At 47.6% G+C, this 23,888-nt stretch overlaps 1 protein-coding gene across 3 annotated transcripts in view; it reads right to left on the bottom strand.

Annotated features, from left to right (window-relative positions):
- Nucleotides 1-23,888, bottom strand: part of GTSE1 (G2 and S-phase expressed 1) — a 212,625-nt gene that overhangs the window by 59,886 nt on the left and 128,851 nt on the right. For all 3 annotated transcript variants that reach the window (XM_063927107.1, XM_063927105.1, XM_063927106.1), the window contains 3 exons: nucleotides 22,493-22,622; nucleotides 22,004-22,384; nucleotides 21,795-21,867 (listed from right to left, as the gene is read on the bottom strand). In XM_063927107.1, coding sequence (XP_063783177.1) covers nucleotides 21,795-21,867; nucleotides 22,004-22,384; nucleotides 22,493-22,622 — 584 coding nt within the window. The remainder of the gene's footprint in view (nucleotides 1-21,794; nucleotides 21,868-22,003; nucleotides 22,385-22,492; nucleotides 22,623-23,888) is intronic.

Raw genomic sequence — 23,888 nt, 5'->3', positions numbered from 1 at the left:
GACACACCGCAGACACACAGGGAATGCTCTAAACGAGGACAGGACCCACAAAAGCCCTTTGGGGGGACAGAGTGAGAGTATGCCAGCACACACCAGAGCGCTATATAATGCAGGGACTAACTGAGTTATGTCCCCTATAGCTGCTGTTTTTATATATAATGTATACTGCGCCTAAATTTAGTGCCCCCCCTCTCTTTATTAACCCTTTGTAGACTGCAGGGGAGAGCTAGGGAGCTTCCTTCCAGCGGAGCTGTGAGGGAAAATGGCGCCAGTGTGCTGAGGAGATAGGCTCCGCCCCTTTTTCGCGGCCTATTCTCCCGTTTTTTATGGAATTCTGGCAGGGGTATTTACCTCATATATAGCCCCTGGGGCTATATATTGAGGTATTTTAGCCAGCCAAGGTGTTTTTATTGCTGCCTCAGGGCGCCCCCCCCAGCGCCCTGCACCCTCAGTGACCGGAGTGTGAAGTGTGTGAGAGGAGCAATGGCGCACAGCTGCAGTGCTGTGCGCTACCTTGGTGAAGACAGAGTCTTCATGCCGCCGATTTTCCGGACCATCTTCTTGCTTCTGGCTCTGTAAGGGGGACGGCGGCGCGGCTCCGGGACCGAACATCAAGGCTGGGCCTGCGGTCGATCCCTCTGGAGCTAATGGTGTCCAGTAGCCTAAGAAGCCCAATCCGGCTGCAAGCAGGCGAGTTCGCTTCTTCTCCCCTTAGTCCCTCGCTGCAGTGAGCCTGTTGCCAGCAGGTCTCACTGAAAATAAAAAAATCTAAGACTATTACTTTCTAAGAGCTCAGGAGAGCCCCTAGTGTGCATCCAACCTCGGCCGGGCACGAAATCTAACTGAGGCTTGGAGGAGGGTCATGGTGGGAGGAGCCAGTGCACACCAGGTAGTCTAAGATCTTTCTAGAGTGCCCAGCCTCCTTCGGAGCCCGCTATTCCCCATGGTCCTTACGGAGTTCCCAGCATCCACTAGGACGTCAGAGAAATATATATACATATAAAAAAAATGGAGGATATATCATGAGTTGTAAGGCATGGAATTTGCTTCTAACCAATTCAAAATATTTCAAAATAAAATAAAAATGAGGACAACAAAGCAAAAGCCTATGAATTACTCATGATTAAAGTATCTGTAAGTGGTGTTTTACTGCACCAGTAAGTAAAACATAAAATGCAATGATGGGTCACTGTCATTTATAGTTCTACAATTGTTCATCTGCACTTTATGTTTTACATTTTGAATGGAATCTTTTCACATTAGGGACAGCTGCTACATTTTCCATGTAGGCATATTTAACACACAAGCCTAGTTTTATACATTGGCACAAAAAATATCCATGAAGAAAACAAATATACTCTCTCCAAACATAACCAGTCCTATAAGTGGCATATTTAAAATCTACTTTCTGGGAAGTGGAGGTGGTTATAAAACAGTTTAAGAAGGGCTGTTTTATACCAAAGTTCTGCTTTGCATGTATTTATATGCACCTAAAAAAATGGTCATATTATAAATTCTTGATACTTGACTCTTAATTGGGGTTTTCACTGTAAAGTATTTGCCTGTACAATAGATCATATATTTACAATAATAAGATTTTACTTACCGATAAATCTATTTCTCGTAGTCCGTAGTGGATGCTGGGGACTCCGTCAGGACCATGGGGATTAGCGGCTCCGCAGGAGACAGGGCACAAAACTAAAGCTTTAGGATCAGGTGGTGTGTACTGGCTCCTCCCCCTATGACCCTCCTCCAAGCCTCAGTTAGGATACTGTGCCCGGACGAGCGTACACAATAAGGAAGGATATTGAATCCCGGGTAAGACTCATACCAGCTACACCAATCACACCGTATAACTTGTGATCTAAACCCAGTTAACAGTATGACAAACGTAGGAGCCTCTGAACAGACGGCTCACAACAATAACAACCCGATTTTTTTTTTTGTAACAATAACTATGTACAAGTATTGCAGACAATCCGCACTTGGGATGGGCGCCCAGCATCCACTACGGACTACGAGAAATAGATTTATCGGTAAGTAAAATCTTATTTTCTCTGACGTCCTAAGTGGATGCTGGGGACTCCGTCAGGACCATGGGGATTATACCAAAGCTCCCAAACGGGCGGGAAAGTGCGGATGACTCTGCAGCACCGAGTGAGAGAACTCCAGGTCCTCCTCAGCCAGGGTGTGCCCCTGACCAAGTAGCAGCTCGGCAAAGTTGTAAAGCCGAGACCCCTCGGGCAGTCGCCCAAGATGAGCCCCCTTCCTTGTGGAATGGGCATTTATATATTTTGGCTGTGGCAGTCCTGCCACAGAATGTGCAAGCTGAATTGCACTACACATTCAACTAGAAATCGTCTGCTTAGAAGCAAGAGCACCCAGTTTTTTGGGTGCATACAGGATAACAGCAAGTCAGTTTTCCTGACTCCAGCCGTCCTGGAAATCTATATTTTCAGGGCCCTGACAACATCTAGCAACTTGGAGTCCTCCAAGTCTCTAGTAGCCGCAGGTACCACAATAAGCTGGTTCAGATGAAACGCTGACACCACCTTAGGGAGAAACTGGGGACGAGTCCGCAGCTCTGCCCTGTTCCGAATGGACAATCAGATATGGGCTTTTGTGAGACAAAGCCGCCAATTCTGACACTCGCCTGGCCGAGGCCAGGGCCAACATCATGGTCACTTTCCATGTGAGATATTTAAAATCCACAGATTTGAGCGGTTTAAACCAACGTGATTTGAGGAATCCCAGGACTACGTTGAGATCCCACAGTGCCACTGGAGGCACAAAAGGGGGTTGTATATGCAGTACTCCCTTGTCAAATTTCTGGACTTCAGGAACTGAAGCCAATTCTTTCTGGAAGAAAATCGACAGGGCCGAAATTTGAACCTTAATGGACCCCAATTTGAGGCCCATAGACACTCCTGTTTGCAGGAAATGCAGGAATCGACCGAGTTGAAATTTCTTCGTGGGGCCTTCCTGGCCTCACACCACGCAACATATTTTCGCCACATGTGGTGATAATGTTGTGCGGTCACCTCCTTCCTGGCTTTGACCAGGGTAGGAATGACCTCTTCCGGAATGCCTTTTTTCCCTTAGGATCCGGCGTTCAACCGCCATGCCGTCAAACGCACCCGCGGTAAGTCTTGGAACAGACATGGTACTTGCTGAAGCAAGTCCCTTCTTATCGGCAGAGGCCCTGAGTCCTCTGTGAGCATCTCATGAAGTTCCGGGTGCCAAGTCCTTCTTGGCCCATCCGGAGCCACGAGTATAGTTCTTACTCCTCTACGTCTTATAATTCTCAGTACCTTTGGTATGAGAAGCAGAGGAGGGAACACATACACCGACTGGTACACCCATGGTGTTACCAGAACGTCCACAGCTATTTCCTGAGGGTCTCTTGACCTGGCGCAATACCTGTCCAGTTTTTTGTTCAGGCGGGACGCCATCATGTCCACCTTTGGTCTTTCCCAACGGTGCACAATCATGTGGAAACAACTTCTCGATTAAGTCCCCACTCTCCCGGGTGGAGGTCGTGCTGAGGAAGTCTGCTTCCCAGTTGTCCACTCCCGGAATGAAAACTGCTGACAGTGCTATCACATGATTTTCCGCCCAGCGAAGAATCCTTGCAGTTTCTGCCATTGTCCTCCTGCTTCTTGTGCCGCCCTGTCTGTTTACGTGGGCGACTGCCGTGATGTTGTCCCACTGGATCAATACCGGCTGACCTTGAAGCAGAGGTCTTGCTAAGCTTAGAGCATTGTAAATTGCTCTTAGCTCCAGTATATTTATGCGGAGAGAAGTCCCCAGACTTGATCACACTCCCTGGAAATTTTTTCCCTGTGTGACTGCTCCCCAGCCTTTCAAGCTGGAATCCGTGGTCACCAGGACCCAGTCCTGAATGCATAACTGTGGCACTTTAGTAGATGAGCACTCTGCAGCCACCACAGAAGAGACACCCTTGTCCTTGGAGACAGGGTTATCCGCTGATGCATCTGAAGATGCGATCCGGACCATTTGTCCAGCAGATCCCACTGAAAAGTTCTTGCGTGAAATCTGCCGAATGGAATCGCTTCGTAAGAAGCCACCATTTTCCCCAGGACCCTTGTGCAATGATGCACTGACACTTTTCCTGGTTTTTGGAGGTTCCTGACTAGCTCGGATAACTCCCTGGCTTTCTCCTCCGGGAGAAACACCTTTTTCTGGACTGTGTCCAGAATCATCCCTAGGGACAGCAGACGTGTCGTCGGAGACAGCTGCGATTTTGGAATATTTAGAACCCACCCGTGCTGTCGTAGAACTACTTGAGATAGTGCTACTCAGACCTCCAACTGTTCTCTGGACCTTGCCCTTATCAGGAGATCGTCCAAGTAAGGGATAATTAAGACGCCTTTTCTTTGAAGAAGAATCATCATTTCGGCCATTACCTTGGTAAAGACCCGGGGTGCCGTGGACAATCCAAACGGCAGCGTCTGAAACTGATAGTGACAGTTTTGTACCACGAACCTGAGGTACCCTTTGTGAGAAAGGCAAATTTGGACATGGAGGTAAGCATCCTTGATGTCCAGGGACACCATATAGTCCCCTTCTTCCTGGTTCGCTATCACTGCTCTGAGTGACTCCATTTAGAATAGGTCTCACCGAGCCGTCTGGCTTCAGTACCACAATATAGTGTGGAATAATACCCCTTTACTTGTTGTAGGAGGGGTACTTTGATTATCACCTGCTGGGAATACAGCTTGTGAATTGTTTCCAATACTGCCTCCCTGTCGGAGGTAGACGTTGGTAAAGCAAACTTCAGGAACCTGCGAGGAGGAGACATCTCGAATTTCCAATCTGTACCCCTGGGATACTACTTGTAGGATCCAGGGGTCCACTTGCGAGTGAGCCCACTGCGTGCTGAAACTCTTGAGATGACCCCCCCACCGCACCTGTTTGTACGGCCCCAGCGTCATGCTGAGGACTTGGCAGAAGCGGTGGAAGGCTTCTGTTCCTGGGAATGGGCTGCCTGCTGCAGTCTTCTTCCCTTACCTCTATCCCTGGGCAGATATTATGGGGACGAAAGGACTGAGGCTGAAAAGACTATGTCTTTTTCTGCTGAGATGTGACCTGGGGTAAAAAAGGTGGATTTTCTAGCTGTTGCCGTGGCCACCAGGTCCGATGGACCGACCCCAAATAACTCCTCCCCTTTATACGGCAATACTTCCATGTGCCGTTTGGAATCTGCATCACCTGACCACTGTCGTGTCCATAAACATCGTCTGGCAGATATGGACATCGCACTTACTCTTGATGCCAGAGTTTCGCATATATAGAAATGCATCTTTTAAATGCTCTATAGTCAATAAAATACTGTCCCTGTCAAGGGTATCAATATTTCCAGTCAGGGAATCCGACCAAGCCACCCCAGCGCTGCCCATCCAGGCTGAGGCGATCGCTGGTCGCAGTATAACACCAGTATGTGTGTATATACTTTTTAGGATATTTTCCAACCTCCTATCAGTTGGCTCCTTGAGGGCGTCCGTATCTGGAGACGGTAACGCCACTTGTTTTTATAAGCGTGTGAGCGCCTTATCCACCCTAAGGTGTGTTTCCCAACGCGCCATAACTTCTGGCGGGAAAGGGTATACCGCCAATAATTTTCTATCGGGGGAAACCCACGCATCATCACACACTTCATTTAATTTATCTGATTCAGGAAAAACCACATGTAGTTTTTTCACACTCCACATAATACCCTTTTTTGTGGTACTTGTAGTATCAGAAATATGTAACATCTCCTTCATTGCCCTTAACAAGTAACGTGTGGCCCTAAAAGAAAATACGTTTGTTTCTTCACCGTCGACACTGGAGTCAGTGTCCGTGTCTGTGTCGACCGACTGAGGTAAAAGGACGTTTTAACGCCCCTGACGGTGTTTTAGACGCCTGGACAGGTACTAATTGGTTTGCCGGCCGTCTCATGTCGTCAACCGACCTTGCAGCGTGTTGACATTATCACGTAATTCCTTAAATAAGCCATCCATTCCGGTGTCGACTCCCTAGAGAGTGACATCACCATTACCGGCAATTGCTCCGCCTCCTCACCAACATCGTCCTCATACATGTCGACACACAAGTACCGACACACAGCACACACACAGGGAATGCTCTGATAGAGGACAGGACCCCACTAGCCCTTTGGGGAGACAGAGGGAGAGTTTGCCAGCACACACCAAAAACGCTATATTATACAGGGACAACCTTTATATAAGTGTTTTTCCCTTATAGCATTTTAATATATATATACATATCGCCAAATAAGTGCCCCCCCTCTCTGTTTTAACCCTGTTTCTGTAGTGCAGTGCAGGGGAGAGCCTGGGAGCCTTCCCACCAGCCTTTCTGTGAGGGAAAATGGCGCTGTGTGCTGAGGAGAATAGGCCCCGCCCCCTTTTCGGCGGGCTTCTTCTCCCGTTTTTCTGAGACCTGGCAGGGGTTAAATACATCCATATAGCCTCCAGGGGCTATATGTGATGTATTTTTAGCCAGAATAAGGTATTATACATTGCTGCCCAGGGCGCCCCCAGCAACGCCCTGCACCCTCCGTGACCGTTGGTGTGAAGTGTGTGACAACAATGGCGCACAGCTGCAGTGCTGTGCGCTACCTTCATGACGACTGAAAAGCCTTCTGCCGCCGGTTTCTGGACCTTCAATCTTCAGCATCTGCAAGGGGGGTCGGCGGCGCGGCTCCGGGACGAACCCCAGGGTGAGACCTGTGTTCCGACTCCCTCTGGAGCTAATGGTGTCCAGTAGCCTAAGAAGTCAATCCATCCTGCACGCAGGTGAGTTGAACTTCTCTCCCCTAAGTCCCTCGATGCAGTGAGCCTGTTGCCAGCAGGACTCACTGAAAATAAGAAACCTAAAAACTTTTTCTAAGCAGCTCCTTAAGAGAGCCACCTAGATTGCACCCTGCTCGGACGGGCACAAAAACCTAACTGAGGCTTGGAGGAGGGTCATAGGGGGAGGAGCCAGTACACACCACCTGATCCTAAAGCTTTAGTTTTGTGCCCTGTCTCCTGCGGAGCCACTAATCCCCATGGTCCTGACGGAGTCCCCAGCATCCACTTAGGACGTCAGAGAAAAAGTACTAACTATTCAGATAGCAAATACTAGAGTGTTGCTTTCCTTATATCGGAGGTACTTGTCTGCTTATGTCCAGAAGGGCAACCCGACACTTTGCAAATGGCATGGAAAGACAATTTTAAAGAAGCGCTAACAAGGTCATAATAAATATCAAATCTTTAATTTTTATTCTGATTTAGGGGTATATGCAATTGCGGTCGAATTCCCGAAAATATCGATAAACGGGACATTTTCGCCATAAAAAAAATTTCGATTATGCAATTCAGTACTTTTCGGCAAAAAAACGGACTTTCCAAATTCGACTTTTTGAAATTCGACATTTGTCAAATTCGACATTTCTGCAATGGTACAAATGCGGCAATTCGACAAAAGAATATTCAACTGAAGATTGTAAATTCGACAACAGTGCTTTTAGATAGTAAATTCGTCATTTTCAAACCGCCACACTTTGCTGGCGGAATCTAATAAAAAAAATTAAAAAGATGTTTTTTTTGTGTTTTTTTAATTGGTAATAGCATATCTATTTATATTAGAAGGGATCAGGTACTAGGTTTGTCTATTTTGGAGGCACAAGTATTATTTATATATTTAAAAAAAAAATATATATATATATATATATATATATATATATATATATATATATATATATATGTATGTATGTATGTATGTATGTATGTATGTATGTATGTATGTATGTATGTATGTATGTATATATATATATATATATATATATTTTTTATGGAATGGTAAAAATCTGAAAAAAAAAAAAGTGTGTGGGGTCCCCCCTCCTAAGCATAACCAGCCTCGGGCTCTTTGAGCCGGTCCTGGTTGCCAAAATACGGGGGGGGGGGGAATGACAGGGGATCCCCCGTATTTTAACAACCAGCACCGGGCTCTGCGCCTGTTCCTGGTGCAAAAAATACGGGGGACAAAAAGAGTAGGGGTCCCCCGTATTTTTTGTACCAGCGCCGGGCTCCACTAGCTGGACAGAATGCCACAGCCGGGGGTCACTTTTATACAGCGCCCTGCGGCCGTGGCATTAAATATCCAACTAGTCACCCCTGGCCGGGGTACCCTGGAGGAGTGGGGACCCCTTCAATCAAGGGGTCCCCCCTCATCCAAGGGCTGATAGCCTTGAGTAAAATGTAAGAATATTGTTTTTTTGCAGAAGAACTACAAGTCCCAGCAAGCCTCCCCCACAAGCCGGTACTTGGAGAACCACAAGTACCAGCATGCAGGGGAAAAATGGGCCCGCTGGTACCTGTAGTTCTACTGCAAAAAAAATACCCAAATAAAAACAGGACACAGACACCGTGAAAGTATAACTTTATACATACATGCAGACACACATACTTAACTATGTTGACACGCCGACTCTAGCCTCGTCTCCAATGTCGACGTCCGGGGTACCTGAAAATAAAATTATACTCACCTGATCCAGTATCCTGGTCTTATTATAATCCACGTACTTGGCAAAAAAACAAACCGCATTAACCCGAACCAGACGGACTGAAAGGGGTGACCTCACCGCTGACCGCAAAGTTCCCACCATTGAAAGTAATGGAGGGGGCTGTGCAATGCACGTCTGAGCTCAGACGTGCAGAGCCAATCAGGTGAGTGCCACGAAGTGGCGCTTCCTGATTGGCTGAAGGGACCTTTCTGTGACAGGAGTCACGGGGGGTCTCTGCATTCGGGGAAAGGGGTCCCATGTGTAAACATGGGACCCCTTTCAGTCCGTGTGGTCCGGGTATTCGTTGTTGTTTTTTGCCAAGTACGTGGATTACAAGTACGTGGATTACAAATCACAGGACACTGGATTGAGGTGAGTATAATTTTATTCACAGGTACCCCGGATCGTCGGCGACATTGGAGACGTGGCAGTCGGCGGGTAGGTATGTATGTGTTGGCATGTATGAAATAAACTTTTACTTTCACGGTGTGTGTCTCCTGTTTTTATTTGGGTATTTTTTTTTCAGTAGAACTACAGGTACCAGCGGGTTCGTTTTTCCACCCGCATGCTGGTACTTGTGGTTCTCCAAGTACCAGCTTGCGGGGGAGGCTTGCTGGGACTTGTAGTTCTTCTGGAAAAAACAATATTCGTGCATTTTACTCAAGGCTATCAACCCCCCATCCGCAGCCCTTGGATGGGGGGGGAGACAGCCTCGGGCTTCGCCCCTGGCCCTTGGGTGGCTGGGGGGGGGGGGACCCCTTGATTGAAGGGGTCCCCACTCCTCCAGGGTACCCCAGCCAGGGGTGACTAGTTGGATATTTAATGCCACGGCCGCAGGGCTCTGTATAAAAGTGACCCCCGGCTGTGGCATTATCTGTCCAGCTAGTGGAGCCCGGTGCTGGTACAAAAAATACGGGGGACCCCTACTCTTTTTGTCCCCAGTATTTTTTGCACCAGGACCAGGCGCAGAGCCCGGTGCTGGTTGTTAAAATACGGGGGATCCCCTGTAATTTTTTACCACGTATTTTGGCAACCAGGACCGGATCAAAGAGCCCGAGGCTGGTTATGCTTAGGAGGGGGGACCCCACGCAATTTTTCGTGTTTTTCCCCGTTTTTTTAACAATTTTAAAAATCTAATCAAAATCCGTCAAATCGGCCGTTTTTCGACAGCGGGACTGTCGAATCCGTTTTTTATTGAATATGCAGAATTCCGGCACCCACCTTCCGGAATTCGACAGTCGAATTAAAAAACGGGCGAAAAATTGCCGCAATTCGCCGGCAATTGCATATACCCCTTAGTAGTACAGTGGGCACGTGACTAATTGTTTTGTTGCACACTCAGCCTTTTAAAGGGGTGGCTCATACCACAGTGATACTGATTTTTGTCATCTAGAACTGTAGGCTGCCTTTTTTATTCCTAAAACACTACTTCCTAGCAAGTCCCTTTTCTATTCTCTTGGCAACCTTAATCATGAACTCTCAAGTTATTTGCGCCAGTCTGTGACTAATCTCAGCTGAAGCGATCGCCGGCTGCGAATAGTACCAGCCTAGCAGGCCATGCAGCAAGTCGTTTTGCAGCATGCTGCATCGCAGCAAAGAGGAGCATGGAAATGACCTTATTCAGTTTTCAACAATAACTTGCTTCTAGCTTATCTACAGGCATATTAGAAACACATAGAAGGATAAAGAAAAAAACAATTCATTATTTCAGACACCAGAAATATGTCTGAATAGTACACACATTCTTTAAAAGGAAAGAGTTAAATAAGATTTTACTCACCGGTAAATCTATTTCTCGTAGTCCGTATTGGATGCTGGGGACTCCATAAGGACCATGGGGAATAGACGGGCTCCGCAGGAGACTGGGCACTCTAAGAAAGAATTAGGACTACTGGTGTGCACTGGCTCCTCCCTCTATGCCCCTCCTCCAGACCTCAGTTAAGGAAACTGTGCCCGGAAGAGCGGACAGTACAAGGAAAGGATTTTGGAATCCAGGGTAAGACTCATACCAGCCACACCAATCACACCGTATAACTTGTGATAACTTACCCAGTTAACAGTATGAACAACAACAGAGCATCAGACAACCTGATGCAAACATAACATAACCCTTAGTTAAGCAATAACTATATACAAGTATTGCAGAAGAAGTCCGCACTTGGGACGGGCGCCCAGCATCCACTACGGACTACGAGAAATAGATTTACCGGTGAGTAAAATCTTATTTTCTCTAACGTCCTAGTGGATGCTGGGGACTCCGTAAGGACCATGGGGATTATACCAAAGCTCCCAAACGGGCGGGAGAGTGCGGATGACTCTGCAGCACCGAATGAGCAAACACAAGGTCCTCCTCAGCCAGGGTATCAAACTTGTAGAATTTTGCAAACGTGTTTGAACCCGACCAAATAGCTGCTCGGCAAAGCTGTAATGCCGAGACCCCTCGGGCAGCCGCCCAAGAAGAGTCCACCTTCCTTGTGGAATGGGCTTTTACAGATTTTGGATGCGGCAATCCAGCCGCAGAATGAGCCTGATGAATAGTGTTACAGATCCAGCGAGCAATAGTTTGCTTTGAAGCAAAAGCACCCAGCTTGTTGGATGCATACAGGATAAACAGCGAGTCAGTTTTCCTGACTCCAGCCGTTCTGGCTACATAATTCTTCAAAGCCCTGACTACATCTAGTAACTTGGAATCCTCCAAGTCACGAGTAGCCGCAGGCACCACAATAGGTTGGTTCAAATGAAAAGATGACACCACTTTTGGCAGAAATTGCGGACGAGTCCGTAATTCTGCCCTGTCCATATGGAAAACCAGATAGGGGCTTTTATGTGACAAAGCCGCCAATTCTGACACACGCCTAGCCAAAGCTAAGGCCAACAGCATGACCACCTTCCACGTGAGATATTTTAACTCCACAGTTTTAAGTGGCTCAAACCAGTGTGATTTCAGGAAACTCAACACCACGTTAAGATCCCAAGGTGCCACTGGTGGCACAAAAGGGGCTGAATATGCAGCACTCCCTTTACAAACGTCTGAACTTCAGGAAGAGAAGCCAGTTCCTTTTGAAAGAAGATGGATAGGGCTGAAATCTGGACCTTAATGGACCCCAATTTTAAGCCCAAAGTCACTCCAGACTGTAGGAAGTGAAGGAAACGGCCCAGCTGGAATTCCTCTGCAGGGGCATTCCTGGCCTCACACCAAGCAACATATTTACTCCATATACAGTGATAATGCTTAGCCGTCACGTCCTTCCTAGCCTTTATTAGCGTAGGAATAACCTCATCCGGAATGCCTTTTTCTGTTAGGATCCGGCGTTCAACCGCCATGCCGTCAAACGTAGCCGCGGTAAGTCTTGGAACAGACAGGGCCCCTGTTGCAACAGATCCTGTCTGAGAGGCAGAGGCCATGAGTCCTCTGTGAGCATTTCTTGCAGTTCCGGATACCAAGTCCTTCTTGGCCAATCCAGAACAATGAGTATTGTTCTCACTCCTCTTTTTCTTACGATTCTCAGCACCTTGGGTATGAGAGGAAGAGGAGGAAACACAAAAACCGACTGGAACACCCACAGTGTCACTAGTGCGTCCACAGCTATCGCCTGAGGGTCTCTTGACCTGGCGCAATACATTCGTAGCTTTTTGTTGAGGCGGGATGCCATCATGTCCACCTGTGGCAGTTCCCAACGACTTGTAATCTGTGTGAAGACTTCTTGATGAAGTCCCCACTCTCCCGGGTGGAGGTTGTGCCTGCTGAGGAAGTCTGCTTCCCAGTTGTCCACTCCCGGAATGAACACTGCTGACAGTGCTTTTACGAGATTCTCCGCCCCGCGAAGAATTCTGGTGGTTTCCGCCATCGCCACCCTGCTCCTTGTGCCGCCTTGGCGGGTTTACATGAGCCACTGCTGATGTTGTCTGCCTGAATCAGCACCGGTTGGTTGCGAAGCAGAGGCTCCGCTTGACTTAGGGCGTTGTATATGGCCCTTAGTTCCAGGATATTGATGTGCAGACAAGTCTCCTGACTTGACCACAGCCCTTGGAAATTTATTCCCTGTGTGACTGCCCCCCACCCTCGGAGGCTTGCATTCAGTGGTCACCAGGACCCAGACCTGAATGTCGAACCTGCGACCCTCGATAAGGTGAGCACTCTGCAGCCACCACAGAAGAGACACCCTGGCCCTAGGGCAGGCATGTCCAAACTGCGGCCCTCCAGCTGTTGTGAAACTACATATCCCAGCATGCCCTGACACAGTTTTGCTGTCAGAGAATGCTAAAGCTGTGTCAGGGCATGCTGGGATGTGTAGTTTCATCATGTAGTTGACATGATCAACCGCTGCATCTTAAGATGCGATCCGGACCACCTGTCCAACAGATCCCGCTGAAAGGTCCTCGCATGGAACCCGCCGAAGGGAATGGCTTCGTATGACACCACCATCTTTCCCAGGACTCGCCTGCATTGATGCACCGACACCTGTTTTGGTTTTAAGAGTCCTCTGACCAGAGTCACGAGCTCCTGAGCCTTCTCCGCCGGGAGAAAAACCTTCTTCTGGTCTGTGTCCAGAATCATGCCCAGGAAGGGCATACGCGTCGTAGGAATCAGCTGCGACTTTGGAATATTCAGAATCCAGTCGTGCTGTTGCAACACTTCCCGAGAGTGTGCTACGCTGATCAGCAACTGCTCTCTGGACCTCGCCTTTATGAGGAGATCGTCCAAGTATGGGATAATTGTGACTCCTTGCTTTCGCAGAAGCACCATCATTTCTGCCATTACCTTGGTAAATATTCTCTGTGCCGTGGACAGACCAAACGGCAACGTCTGGAATGGGTAATGACAATCCTGTACCACAAATCTGAGGTACGCCTGATGAGGTGGATAAATGGGGACATGAAGGTATGCATCCTTTATGTCCAGAGACACCATAAAATGCCCCCCTTACAAGCTTGCGATGACCGCTCTGAGCGATTCCATCTTGAACTTGAACCTTTTCAGGTATATGTTCAGGGATTTTAAATTCAATATGGGTCTGACCGAACCGTCCGGTTTCGGTACTACAAACATGGTCGAATAAGAACCCCTTCCTTGTTGAAGGAGGGGAATCTTGACCACCACCTGCTGAAGATACAATTTGTGAATTGCAGTTAACACTGTTTCCCTCTCGTGGGGGGAAGCCGGCAGGGCCGTCGGTGAGGGGGCATCTTCTCAAAGTCCAGCTTGCATCCCTGAGACACAATATCTATTGCCCAGGGATCTAACAGGGAATGAAACCACTTGTGGCTGAACTTATGCAGGCGTGCCCCCACCGGGCCTAGCTCCGCCTGTGGAGCCCCAGCGACATGCGGTGGATTATTGTAGAGGCCGGGGAGGACTTCTGTTCCTGGGACCTAGCTGTGTTGTGCAGCTTCTTTCCTCTGCCCCCGCCTCTGGCAAGAAAGGACGCACCTCGGACTTTCTGGTTTCTTTGTTCTAAAGGCTGCATTTGATAATGTCGTGCTTTCCTAGGCTGTGCAGGAATATAAGGCAAAACATCAGAATTACCAGCTATAGCTGTGGAGACCAGGTCCGAGAACCCTTCTCCACACAATCCTCAGCCTTCCATATGCCTCTCAAGTCGGCATCATCTGTCCATTGCATATTCTACAGGACACGTCAAGCAGAAATCGACATAGCCTTGTCTCTAGGACCCAGTATACTCATGTCTCCTTGGCATGATTATATATATATATATATATATATATATATATATATATATATATATATATTTATATTAAGACAGCATTAATTATATATATATATATATATATATATATATATATACACACACATACACACACATATATATATATATATATATATATATATATCTACATACTAGGGTCTCAACTTCTGCTGATAAGGTACCTGTCCACGCTGCCCCAGCGCTATAAACCCATGCCGACACAATCGCCGGTCTGAGTAGTGTACCAGAATGTGCACGCTATCTGCAGGATCCCTGCGAATAGCTGTTACGACAGGTTACCTTTTGGGCCAACGTGACACCCTAGGGGAAGATTTCCATCGTATCCTGGCCCTAGTGGGGAAAGGATACTGCCTGAGAATTCTTTGTGGGAAACTGCAGTCTCTTGTCTGGAGATTCCCGCTCTTTTTCCTCATGAGAGGAGGGAAATTTACCTCAGCTTTCTTCCCCTTAAACATGTGTACCCTTGTGTCAGGGATAGATGAGTCATCAGTGATATGCAAATCATCTATTACAATAATCATATATTGAATACTTTTCTGCCCTTTTGGCTGTAACTTTGCATTATCGTAGTCGACACTGGAGTCAATCTCCGTGTCGACATCAGTGTTTATTATTTTGGATAGTGAGCATTGAGAGACACTGAAGGTCTCTGCGACAGAGTGACAGACATGGGTAGATTTCCTGTCTGTTCTCTAATCTTTTGTGCAATAAATTCACCTTAGCACTTAATTACACATATCCAACAGGTGTCGGCGTTGTCGACGGAGACACCCTCATATTTGCTCTATCTTCTCCTTAGGGGAGCCTTTTACCTCAGACATGTCGACACACACGTACCGACACACCACACACACAGGGGATGCTCTATTTGAAGACAGTTCCCCCACAAGGCCCTTTGGAGAGACAGAGAGAGAGTATGCCAGCACACACCCCAGCGCTATATGACCCAGGAATCACACAGTAACGTAGTGTTAACCCAGTAGCTGCTGTATATATCGTTTTTACGCCAATTTATGTGCCCCCCCTCTCTTTTTACCCTCTTCTATCGTGCTTCTGCAGGGGAGAGCCTGGGGAGCTTCCTCTCAGCGGAGCTGTGAAGAGAAAATGGCGCTGGTGAGTGCTGAGGAAGAAGACCCGCCCCCTCAGCGGCGGGCTTCTGTCCCGCGATTTTGTGTAAAATACTGGCGGGGGCTCATGCATATATACAGTGCCCAACTGTGTATATGCTGCTTTTGCCAAGAGGTACCTAATTGCTGCCCAGGGCGCCCCCCCCTGCGCCCTGCACCCTACAGTGACCGGAGTGTGTGGGTTAGTGTGGGAGCAATGGCGCACAGCTGCAGTGCTGTGCGCTACCTCATATGAAGACAGGAGTCTTCTGCCGCCGATTTTGATGTCTTCTTGCTTCACTCGCCGGCTTCTGTCTTCTGGCTCTGCGAGGGGGACGGCGGCGCGGCTCCGGGAACGGACGACCAAGGTTAAGTTCCTGTGTTCGATCCCTCTGGAGCTAATGGTGTCCAGTAGCCTAAGAAGCGCAACCTAGCCGCAGTTAGTAGGTTTGCTTCTCTCCCCTCGGTCCCACGTAGCAGAGAGTCTGTTGCCAGCAGAAGGTCTCTGAAAATAAAAAAACCTAACTAAAATAATAAGATTTTACTCACCGGTAAATCTATTTCTCGTAGTCCGTAGTGGATGCTGGGAACTCCGTAAGGACCATGGGGAATAGACGGGCTCCGCAGGAGACTGGGCACTCTAAAAGAAAGATTAGGTACTATCTGGTGTGCACTGGCTCCTCCCACTATGACCCTCCTCCAGACCTCAGTTAGGATACTGTGCCCGGAAGAGCTGACACAATAAGGAAGGCTTTTGAATCCCGGGTAAGACTCATACCAGCCACACCAATCACACCGTATAACTCGTGATACTACACCCAGTTAACAGTATGAAATATAACTGAGCCTCTCAACAGATGGCTCAACAATAACCCTTAGTTAGGCAATAGCTACATACAAGTATTGCAGACAATCCGCACTTGGGATGTGCGCCCAGCATCCACTACGGACTACGAGAAATAGATTTACCGGTGAGTAAAATCTTATTTTCTCAGACGTCCTAGTGGATGCTGGGAACTCCGTAAGGACCATGGGGATTATACCAAAGCTCCCAAACGGGCGGGAGAGTGCGGATGACTCTGCAGCACCGAATGAGAGAACTCAAGGTCTTCCTCAGCCAGGGTATCAAATTTGTAGAATTTAGCAAACGTGTTTGCCCCTGACCAAGTTGCAGCTCGGCAAAGTTGTAAAGCCGAGACCCCTCGGGCAGCCGCCCAAGATGAGTCCACTTTCCTCGTGGAATGGGCTTTTACTGATTTAGGATGCGGCAATCCAGCCGCAGAATGCTCCAGCTGAATTGTGCTACAAATTCAGCGAGCAATAGTCTGCTTAGAAGCAGGAGCACCTATTTTGTTGGGTGCCTACAGGATAAAAAGCGAGTCAGTTTTCCTGACTCCAGCCGTCCTGTAAATATAAATTTTTAAGGCCCTGACTACGTCCAGTAACTTGGAATCTTCCAAGTCCCTAGTAGCCGCAGGCACTACAATAGGTTGGTTCAAGTGAAAAGCTGATACCACCTTAGGGAGAAACTGGGGACGAGTCCTCAATTCTGCCCTATCCATATGGAAAATCAGATAAGGGCTTTTACATGACAAAGCCGCCAATTCTGACACACGCCTGTCCGAAGCCAAGGCCAATAACATGACCACTTTCCACGTGAGATATTTCAAATCCACAGTTTTAAGTGGCTCAAACCAATGTGATTTTAGGAAACTCAACACCACGTTGAGATCCCAAGGTGCCACAGGAGGCACAAAAGGGGGCTGAATATGTAGCACTCCCTTTACAAATGTCTGAACTCCAGGCAGTGAAGCCAGTTCTTTCTGGAAGAAAATCGACAGAGCCGAAATCTGGACCTTAATGGAACCCAAGTTTAGGCCCATAGTCACTCCTGACTGTAGGAAGTGCAGAAAACGACCAAGCTGAAATTCCTCTGTTGGGGCCTTCCTGGCCTCACACCACGCAACATATTTTCGCCAAATACGGTGATAATGGTTTGCGGTTACTTCTTTCCTGGCTTTTATCAGCGTAGGAATGACTTCCTCCGGAATGCCCTTTTCCTTTAGGATCCGGAATTCAACCGCCATGCCGTCAAACGCAGCCACGGTAAGTCTTGGAACAGACAGGGCCCCTGCTGTAGCAGATCCTGTCTGAGCGGTAGAGGCAATGGGTCCTCTGATATCATTTCTTGAAGTTCTGGGTACCAAGCTCTTCTTGGCCCATCCGGAACCACGAGTATCGTTCTTACTCCTCGTTTTCTTATTATTCTCAGTACGTTTGGTATGAGAGGCAGAGGAGGGAATACATAAACCGACTGGTACACCCACGGTGTCACTAGAGCGTCCACAGTTATTGCCTGAGGGTCCCTTGACCTGGCGCAATATCTAGTTTTTTGTTTAGGCGGGACGCCATCATGTCCACCTGTGGCCTTTCCCAACGGTTTACCAACAATTGGAAGACTTCTGGATGAAGTCCCCACACTCCCGGGTGTAGGTCGTGTCTGCTGAGGAAGTCTGCTTCCCAGTTGTCCACTCCCGGAATGAACACTGCTGACAGTGCTAAGACGTGATTTTCCGCCCATCGGAGAATCCTTGTGGCTTCTGCCATCGCCATCCTGCTTCTTGTGCCGCCCTGTCGGTTTACATGGGCGACTGCCGTGATGTTGTCTGATTGGATCAGTACCGGCTGGTTTTGAAGCAGAGGCCTTGCCAGACTTAGGGCATTGTAAATGGCCCTCAGTTCCAGAATATTTAAGTGTAGGGACGACTCCTGACTTGACCAAAGTCCTTGGAAATTTCTTCCCTGTGTGACTGCCCCCCAGCCTCGAAGGCTGGCATCCGTGGTTACCAGGACCCAGTCCTGTATGCCGAATCTGCGGCCCTCTTGAAGATGAGCACTCTGCAGCCACCACAGTAGAGATACCCTGGTCCTTGGAGACAGTGTTATCAGCCGATGCATCTGAAGATGCGATCCCGACCACTTGTCCAAGAGGTCCCACTGAAAGGTTCTTGCATGGAACCTGCAGAATGGAATTTTGCTTCGTAAGAAGCTACCATTTTTCCCAGGACTCGTGTGCAGTGATGCACCGATACCTGTTTTGGTTTCAGGAGGTCTCTGACTAGAGATGACAGCTCCTTGGCTTTCTCCTGCGGGAGAAACACTTTTTTCTGTTCTGTGTCCAGAACCATCCCCAGGAACAGTAGGCGTGTGGTAGGAACCAGCTGTGACTTTGGAATGTATAGAATCCATAGTGCTACTCCGACCAACTGCTCCTTGGACCTCGCCTTTATAAGGAGATCGTCCAAGTACGGGATAATTAAAACTCCCTTTTTTCGAAGGAGTATCATCATTTCTGCCATTACCTTGGTAAAGACCCTCGGTGCCGTGGACGGTCCAAACGGCAGTGTTTGGAATTGGTAATGGCAATCCTGTACCACAATTCTGAGGTACTCCTGGTGAGGATGGTAAATGGGGACATGTAGGTAAGCATCCTTGATGTCCAGGGATACCATGTAATCCCCCTCCTCCAGGCTTGCAATAACCGCCCTGAGCGATTCCATCTTGAACTTGAATTTTTTTATGTATGTGTTCAAGGATTTCAAATTTAAAATGGGTCTCACCGAACTGTCCGGTTTCGGTACCACAAACAGTGTGGAATAATAACCCCGTCCTTGTTGAAGTAGGGGCACCTTGACTATCACCTGCTGGGAATACAGCTTGTGAATTGCCTCTAGCACAGCCTCCCTGCCCGAGGGAGTTGTCGGCAAGGCAGATTTGAGGAAACGGCGGGGGGAGACGCCTCGAATTCCAGCTTGTACCCCTGAGATACTACTTGAAGGATCCAGGGATCCACCTGTGAGCGAGCCCACTGATCGCTGAAATTTTTTGAGGCGGCCCCCCACCGTACCTGGCTACGCCTGTGGAGCCCCCGCGTCATGTGATGGACTCAGAGGAAGCGGGGGAAGAATTTTGATTCTGGGAACTGGCTGACTGGTGCAGCTTTTTCCCTCTTCCCTCGTCTCTGTGCAGAAAGGAAGCGCCTTTGACCCGCTTGCTTTTCTGAAGCCGAAAGGTTCTTGTACCTGATAATACAGTGCTTTCTTAGGCTGTGAGGAAACCTGAGGAAAAAAATTTTCTTCCCAGCTGTTGCTGTGGATACGAGGTCCCAGAGACCATCCCCAAACAATTCCTCACCCTTATAAGGCTCTATGTGCCTTTTAAAGTCAACATCACCTGTCCAGTGTCGGGTCTCTAATACCCTCCTGACAGAATGGACATTGCATTAATTCTGGATGCCAGCCGGCAAAATATCCCTCTGTGCATCCCTCATATATAAGACGACGTCTTATGTTCGCAAAATAGTATCCCTGTTTGACAGGGTTACAGACCACGCTGCAGCAGCACTATCTGCAGGTCTCAGTCTAGTACCTGAGTGTGTAAATACAGACTTCAGGATAGCCTCCTGCTTTTTATCAGCAGGTACCTTCAAAGTGGCCGTATCCTAAGACGGCAGTGCCACCTTTTTTGACAAACGTGTGAGCGCCTTATCCACCCTAGGGGATATCTCCCAGCGTAACTTATCCTCTGGCGGGAAAGGGTACGCCATCAGTAACTTTTTAGAAATGACCAGTTTCTTATCGGGGGAACCCACGCTTTTTCACACTTCATTCACTCATTTGATGGGGGAACAAAACACTGCCTGCTTTTTCTCCCCAAACATAAAACCCTTTTTTAGTGGTACTTGGGTTAATGTCAGAAATGTGTAACACATTTTTTATTGCCGGGATCATGTAACGGATGTTCCTAGTGGATTGTGTATATGTCTTAACCTCGTCGACGCTGGAGTCAGACTCCGTGTCGACATCTGTGTCTGCCATCTGAGGGAGCGGGCGTTTTTGAGCCCCTGATGGCCTTTGAGACGCCTGGGCAGGCGCGGGCTGAGAAGCCGGCTGTCCCATAGCTGTAACGTCATCCAGCCTTTTATGTAAGGAGTTGACACTGTCGGTTTATACCTTCCACCTATCTATCCACTCTGGTGTCGGCCCCACAGGGGGCGACATCACATTTATCGGCATCTGCTCTGCCATCACATAAGCCTCCTCATCAAACGTGTCGACACAGCCGTACCGACACACCGCACACACACAGGGAATGCTCTGACTGAGGACAGGACCCCACACAGCCCTTTGGGGAGACAGAGAGAGAGTATGCCAGCACACACCAGAGCGCTATATAATTTTGGGATTAACACTATATTGGAGTGAATTTTTCCCAATAGCTGCTTGTATATACAATATTGCGCCTAAATTTTGTGCCCCCCCTCTCTTTTTAACCCTTTGAGTCTGCAAACTACAGGGGAGAGCCTGGGGAGCTGTCTTCCAGCTGCACTGTGAAGAGAAAATGGCGCCAGTGTGCTGAGGGAGATAGCTCCGCCCCTTTTTCGCAGACTTTTCTCCCGCTTTTTTATGGATTCTGGCAGGGGTATTTATCACATATATAGCCTCTGGGGCTATATATTGTGATATATTTGCCAGCCAAGGTGTTTTTATTGCTGCTCAGGGCGCCACCCCCCAGCGCCCTGCACCCTCAGTGACCGGAGTGTGAAGTGTGCATAAGGAGCAATGGCGCACAGCTGCAGTGCTGTGCGCTACCTTGGTGAAGACTGATGTCTTCTGCCGCCGATTTTCCGGATGCTTCTGGCTCTATAAGGGGGACGGCGGCGCGGCTCCGGGAACGAACACCAAGGCCAGTTCCATGCGGTCGATCCCTCTGGAGCTAATGGTGTCCAGTAGCCTAAGAAGCCCTTAGTCCCTCGATGCAGTGAGCCTGTTGCCAGCAGGTCTCACTGTAAAATAAAAAACCTAAAATAAACTTTCTTTCTAGGAGCTCAGGAGAGCCCCTAGTGTGCATACAGCTCGGCCGGGCACAGAAATCTAACTGAGGTCTGGAGGAGGGTCATAGTGGGAGGAGCCAGTGCACACCAGATAGTACCTAATCTTTCTTTTAGAGTGCCCAGTCTCCTGCGGAGCCCGTCTATTCCCCATGGTCCTTACGGAGTTCCCAGCATCCACTAGGACGTCAGAGAAACTTTCTTATTAGCAAGCTCAGGAAAGCTCACTAAAATGCACCCAGCTCTGTCCGGGCACAGATTCTAACTGAGGTCTGGAGGAGGGGCATAGAGGGAGGAGCCAGTGCACACCAGTAGTCCTAATTCTTTCTTAGAGTGCCCAGTCTCCTGTGGAGCCCGTCTATTCCCCATGGTCCTTATGGAGTCCCCAGCATCCACTAGGACGTTAGAGAAAATATGTTACCGTGCAACTACAAGGAGAGCTCAGGACAGGTAATAAAGTAAGGCTAATTCAATATCCATACAGAGCGTTTTTACATTACCTTTCTATTTCCCCACAGGACAGTAACCTTGTTGGTTTCATGGGCTTTCCAATAACACGGTCAGGGGAGAACCCTGAATTTAAAAAAATTGGAAGAAAATTACATGGTTGATAAAAGCAGCAGGGCGAAGTCTATTTTCATGTAGCATAAGCAGCTTTACAAAACATACAAATATTAATACACTGTACAATCTCCTGCTTAAGCAATACCTTCTTGCCTCTGTGGAGGCTTCAATTTGTTTGTTGGTGTAGGCATCACCTTTGCCTGGGGTTTTGTGCCTAGTCCCTTTACCACACTTCCTGGTTTGGATGGTAGATGCAATCTTTGCAGATTAGGTGCAGAAGACTGCCTTTGAAATTTACCAGCTTTTGTCTGTGGTTCCGCAACAGAGACTGAAGTAGATTTGTTGCCATTTATCTTCGTGGATGTGCTTGGTTTAAGTTGATTGTTTGGCAATTCAGTACTGGTGCTTTTTAAAGACGCAGATATCCCAAGAGGGTGAACAAGTGCCAGTCTGCTTGTGCTTGGCTTCAGTCTTGAGCTGGTGACTGAGGTGTTCAGGGAAGTGTTAAGAGATGAATTTAATTTGGCTGAAATGCAAAAAGATCTTAAATGTGAAGATAACAAGTAGCCGAAATACTTATATCACCACAGACAGCCTACAACATGTGACCAACACGTATAAAAATGTAGCTTACCATTAGCAGCAGGTGGAGAGACAGTTATGCTGGAGTTCAAGCTAGACTGAGAAGAGGATGAAGAGGTGGTGTTCTTTCTGACCGCTGCAGACGCTGCTGGGGTTTTGAACTGCATTTTCTGTAACCCAAGCTAGAAGGGACACAAAAAGAATAAATAGGGAAAAATAATCATGTGTAGTTCAGATACCCTTTGTAGTATGTCAATATACTATAGAAACAATAAAAAGGTATATGTACACCTACCGGACACAATACAATAATACTTTAATGTCATTAACAAGACAACAATGAAATGTTAATGACAGTTTTCAATAAACATCCTGCACAGTAAAACAAGTCTCACTTATAAATCTCATTTCATTTAGACTGTTTAGTGCAGGTATAGCTGTTGGAAAAAAACTATTAAGCATACGTTTTGTATGCGTACGTACACTTCTAAAACGTTTTTGTGATGTAATCTCTCGAAAACTAATTTGGATGACTGGAATCCACCAATATACTTCTATCTCTTTTTAACACTTTTCATAAAGGTCACGTACACATGGTAGGGACACACCAATGACCATGCCCGCAGTTCTGACCACACGTTCCAGGGAAGCCCTCTCAGCCACAGTACAGTTCCCATACCATACTGTTACCCCGTAAGTCAGAACACGCTCTACAATACTGCGATAAAACTTAAAATCGGCATATCTGTACACAAACAAGCAGCTTTAAGTCGTCTTAAGAAAAAGAGGTGCTGCTGCGCCTTCTTAACTAAGAAGGTACCGTTTAAAGACATAGGGGGACATTTACTAAGCAGTGATAAGAGCGGAGACGTGAGCCAGTGGAGAAGTTGCCCTTTCAACCAATCAGCAGCTCTGTATAATTTGTATGCAAGTATGCAAATTATGGATGCTACTTAAGTGCTGATTGGTTGCCATGGGCAACTTCTCCACTCCTATCACTGCTTAGTATATGTCTCCCCAAGTTAGGTCTGTAGAAATATAAAGGCCCAGAAACTTAAAAGAATCTACCGCCTCAATTTGCATACCATCTAAAAAAACAAACAAAAAAAAAAACAGGAAGTAGCGGTCTCCGACTACCTCGCCTAAAAGCAACTACCAGATCCTTCGTTTTAGATGTGTTTAAGAGCAAACAATTTTCCTTACTCCATTCTAACAATCTGAAAACCTCCTGCCTATAAGCATCCTCATCATTCTCGCTAATCAAACCGACCACTACTGTATCATCAGCGAATTTCACTACCTTAACAGATTCGACAGCTGAGAAACAATCATGTAAATATAGAATATAATAATGGGCTAAAACGCACCCGAGGCACACCAGTTTTTAACTGCACCTCGCTAGAAACAAAAAACTACCTAACCTGACTACTTGGGGGCGGTCAAAAAAT

Source organism: Pseudophryne corroboree, chromosome 6 (genome assembly GCF_028390025.1).
Source record: "Pseudophryne corroboree isolate aPseCor3 chromosome 6, aPseCor3.hap2, whole genome shotgun sequence".
In the NCBI taxonomy this organism is placed as follows: Eukaryota; Metazoa; Chordata; class Amphibia; order Anura; family Myobatrachidae; genus Pseudophryne; species Pseudophryne corroboree.
Note: the sequence above shows the minus strand (reverse complement) of the source record. Positions and strands in the feature narration are given on the sequence as shown.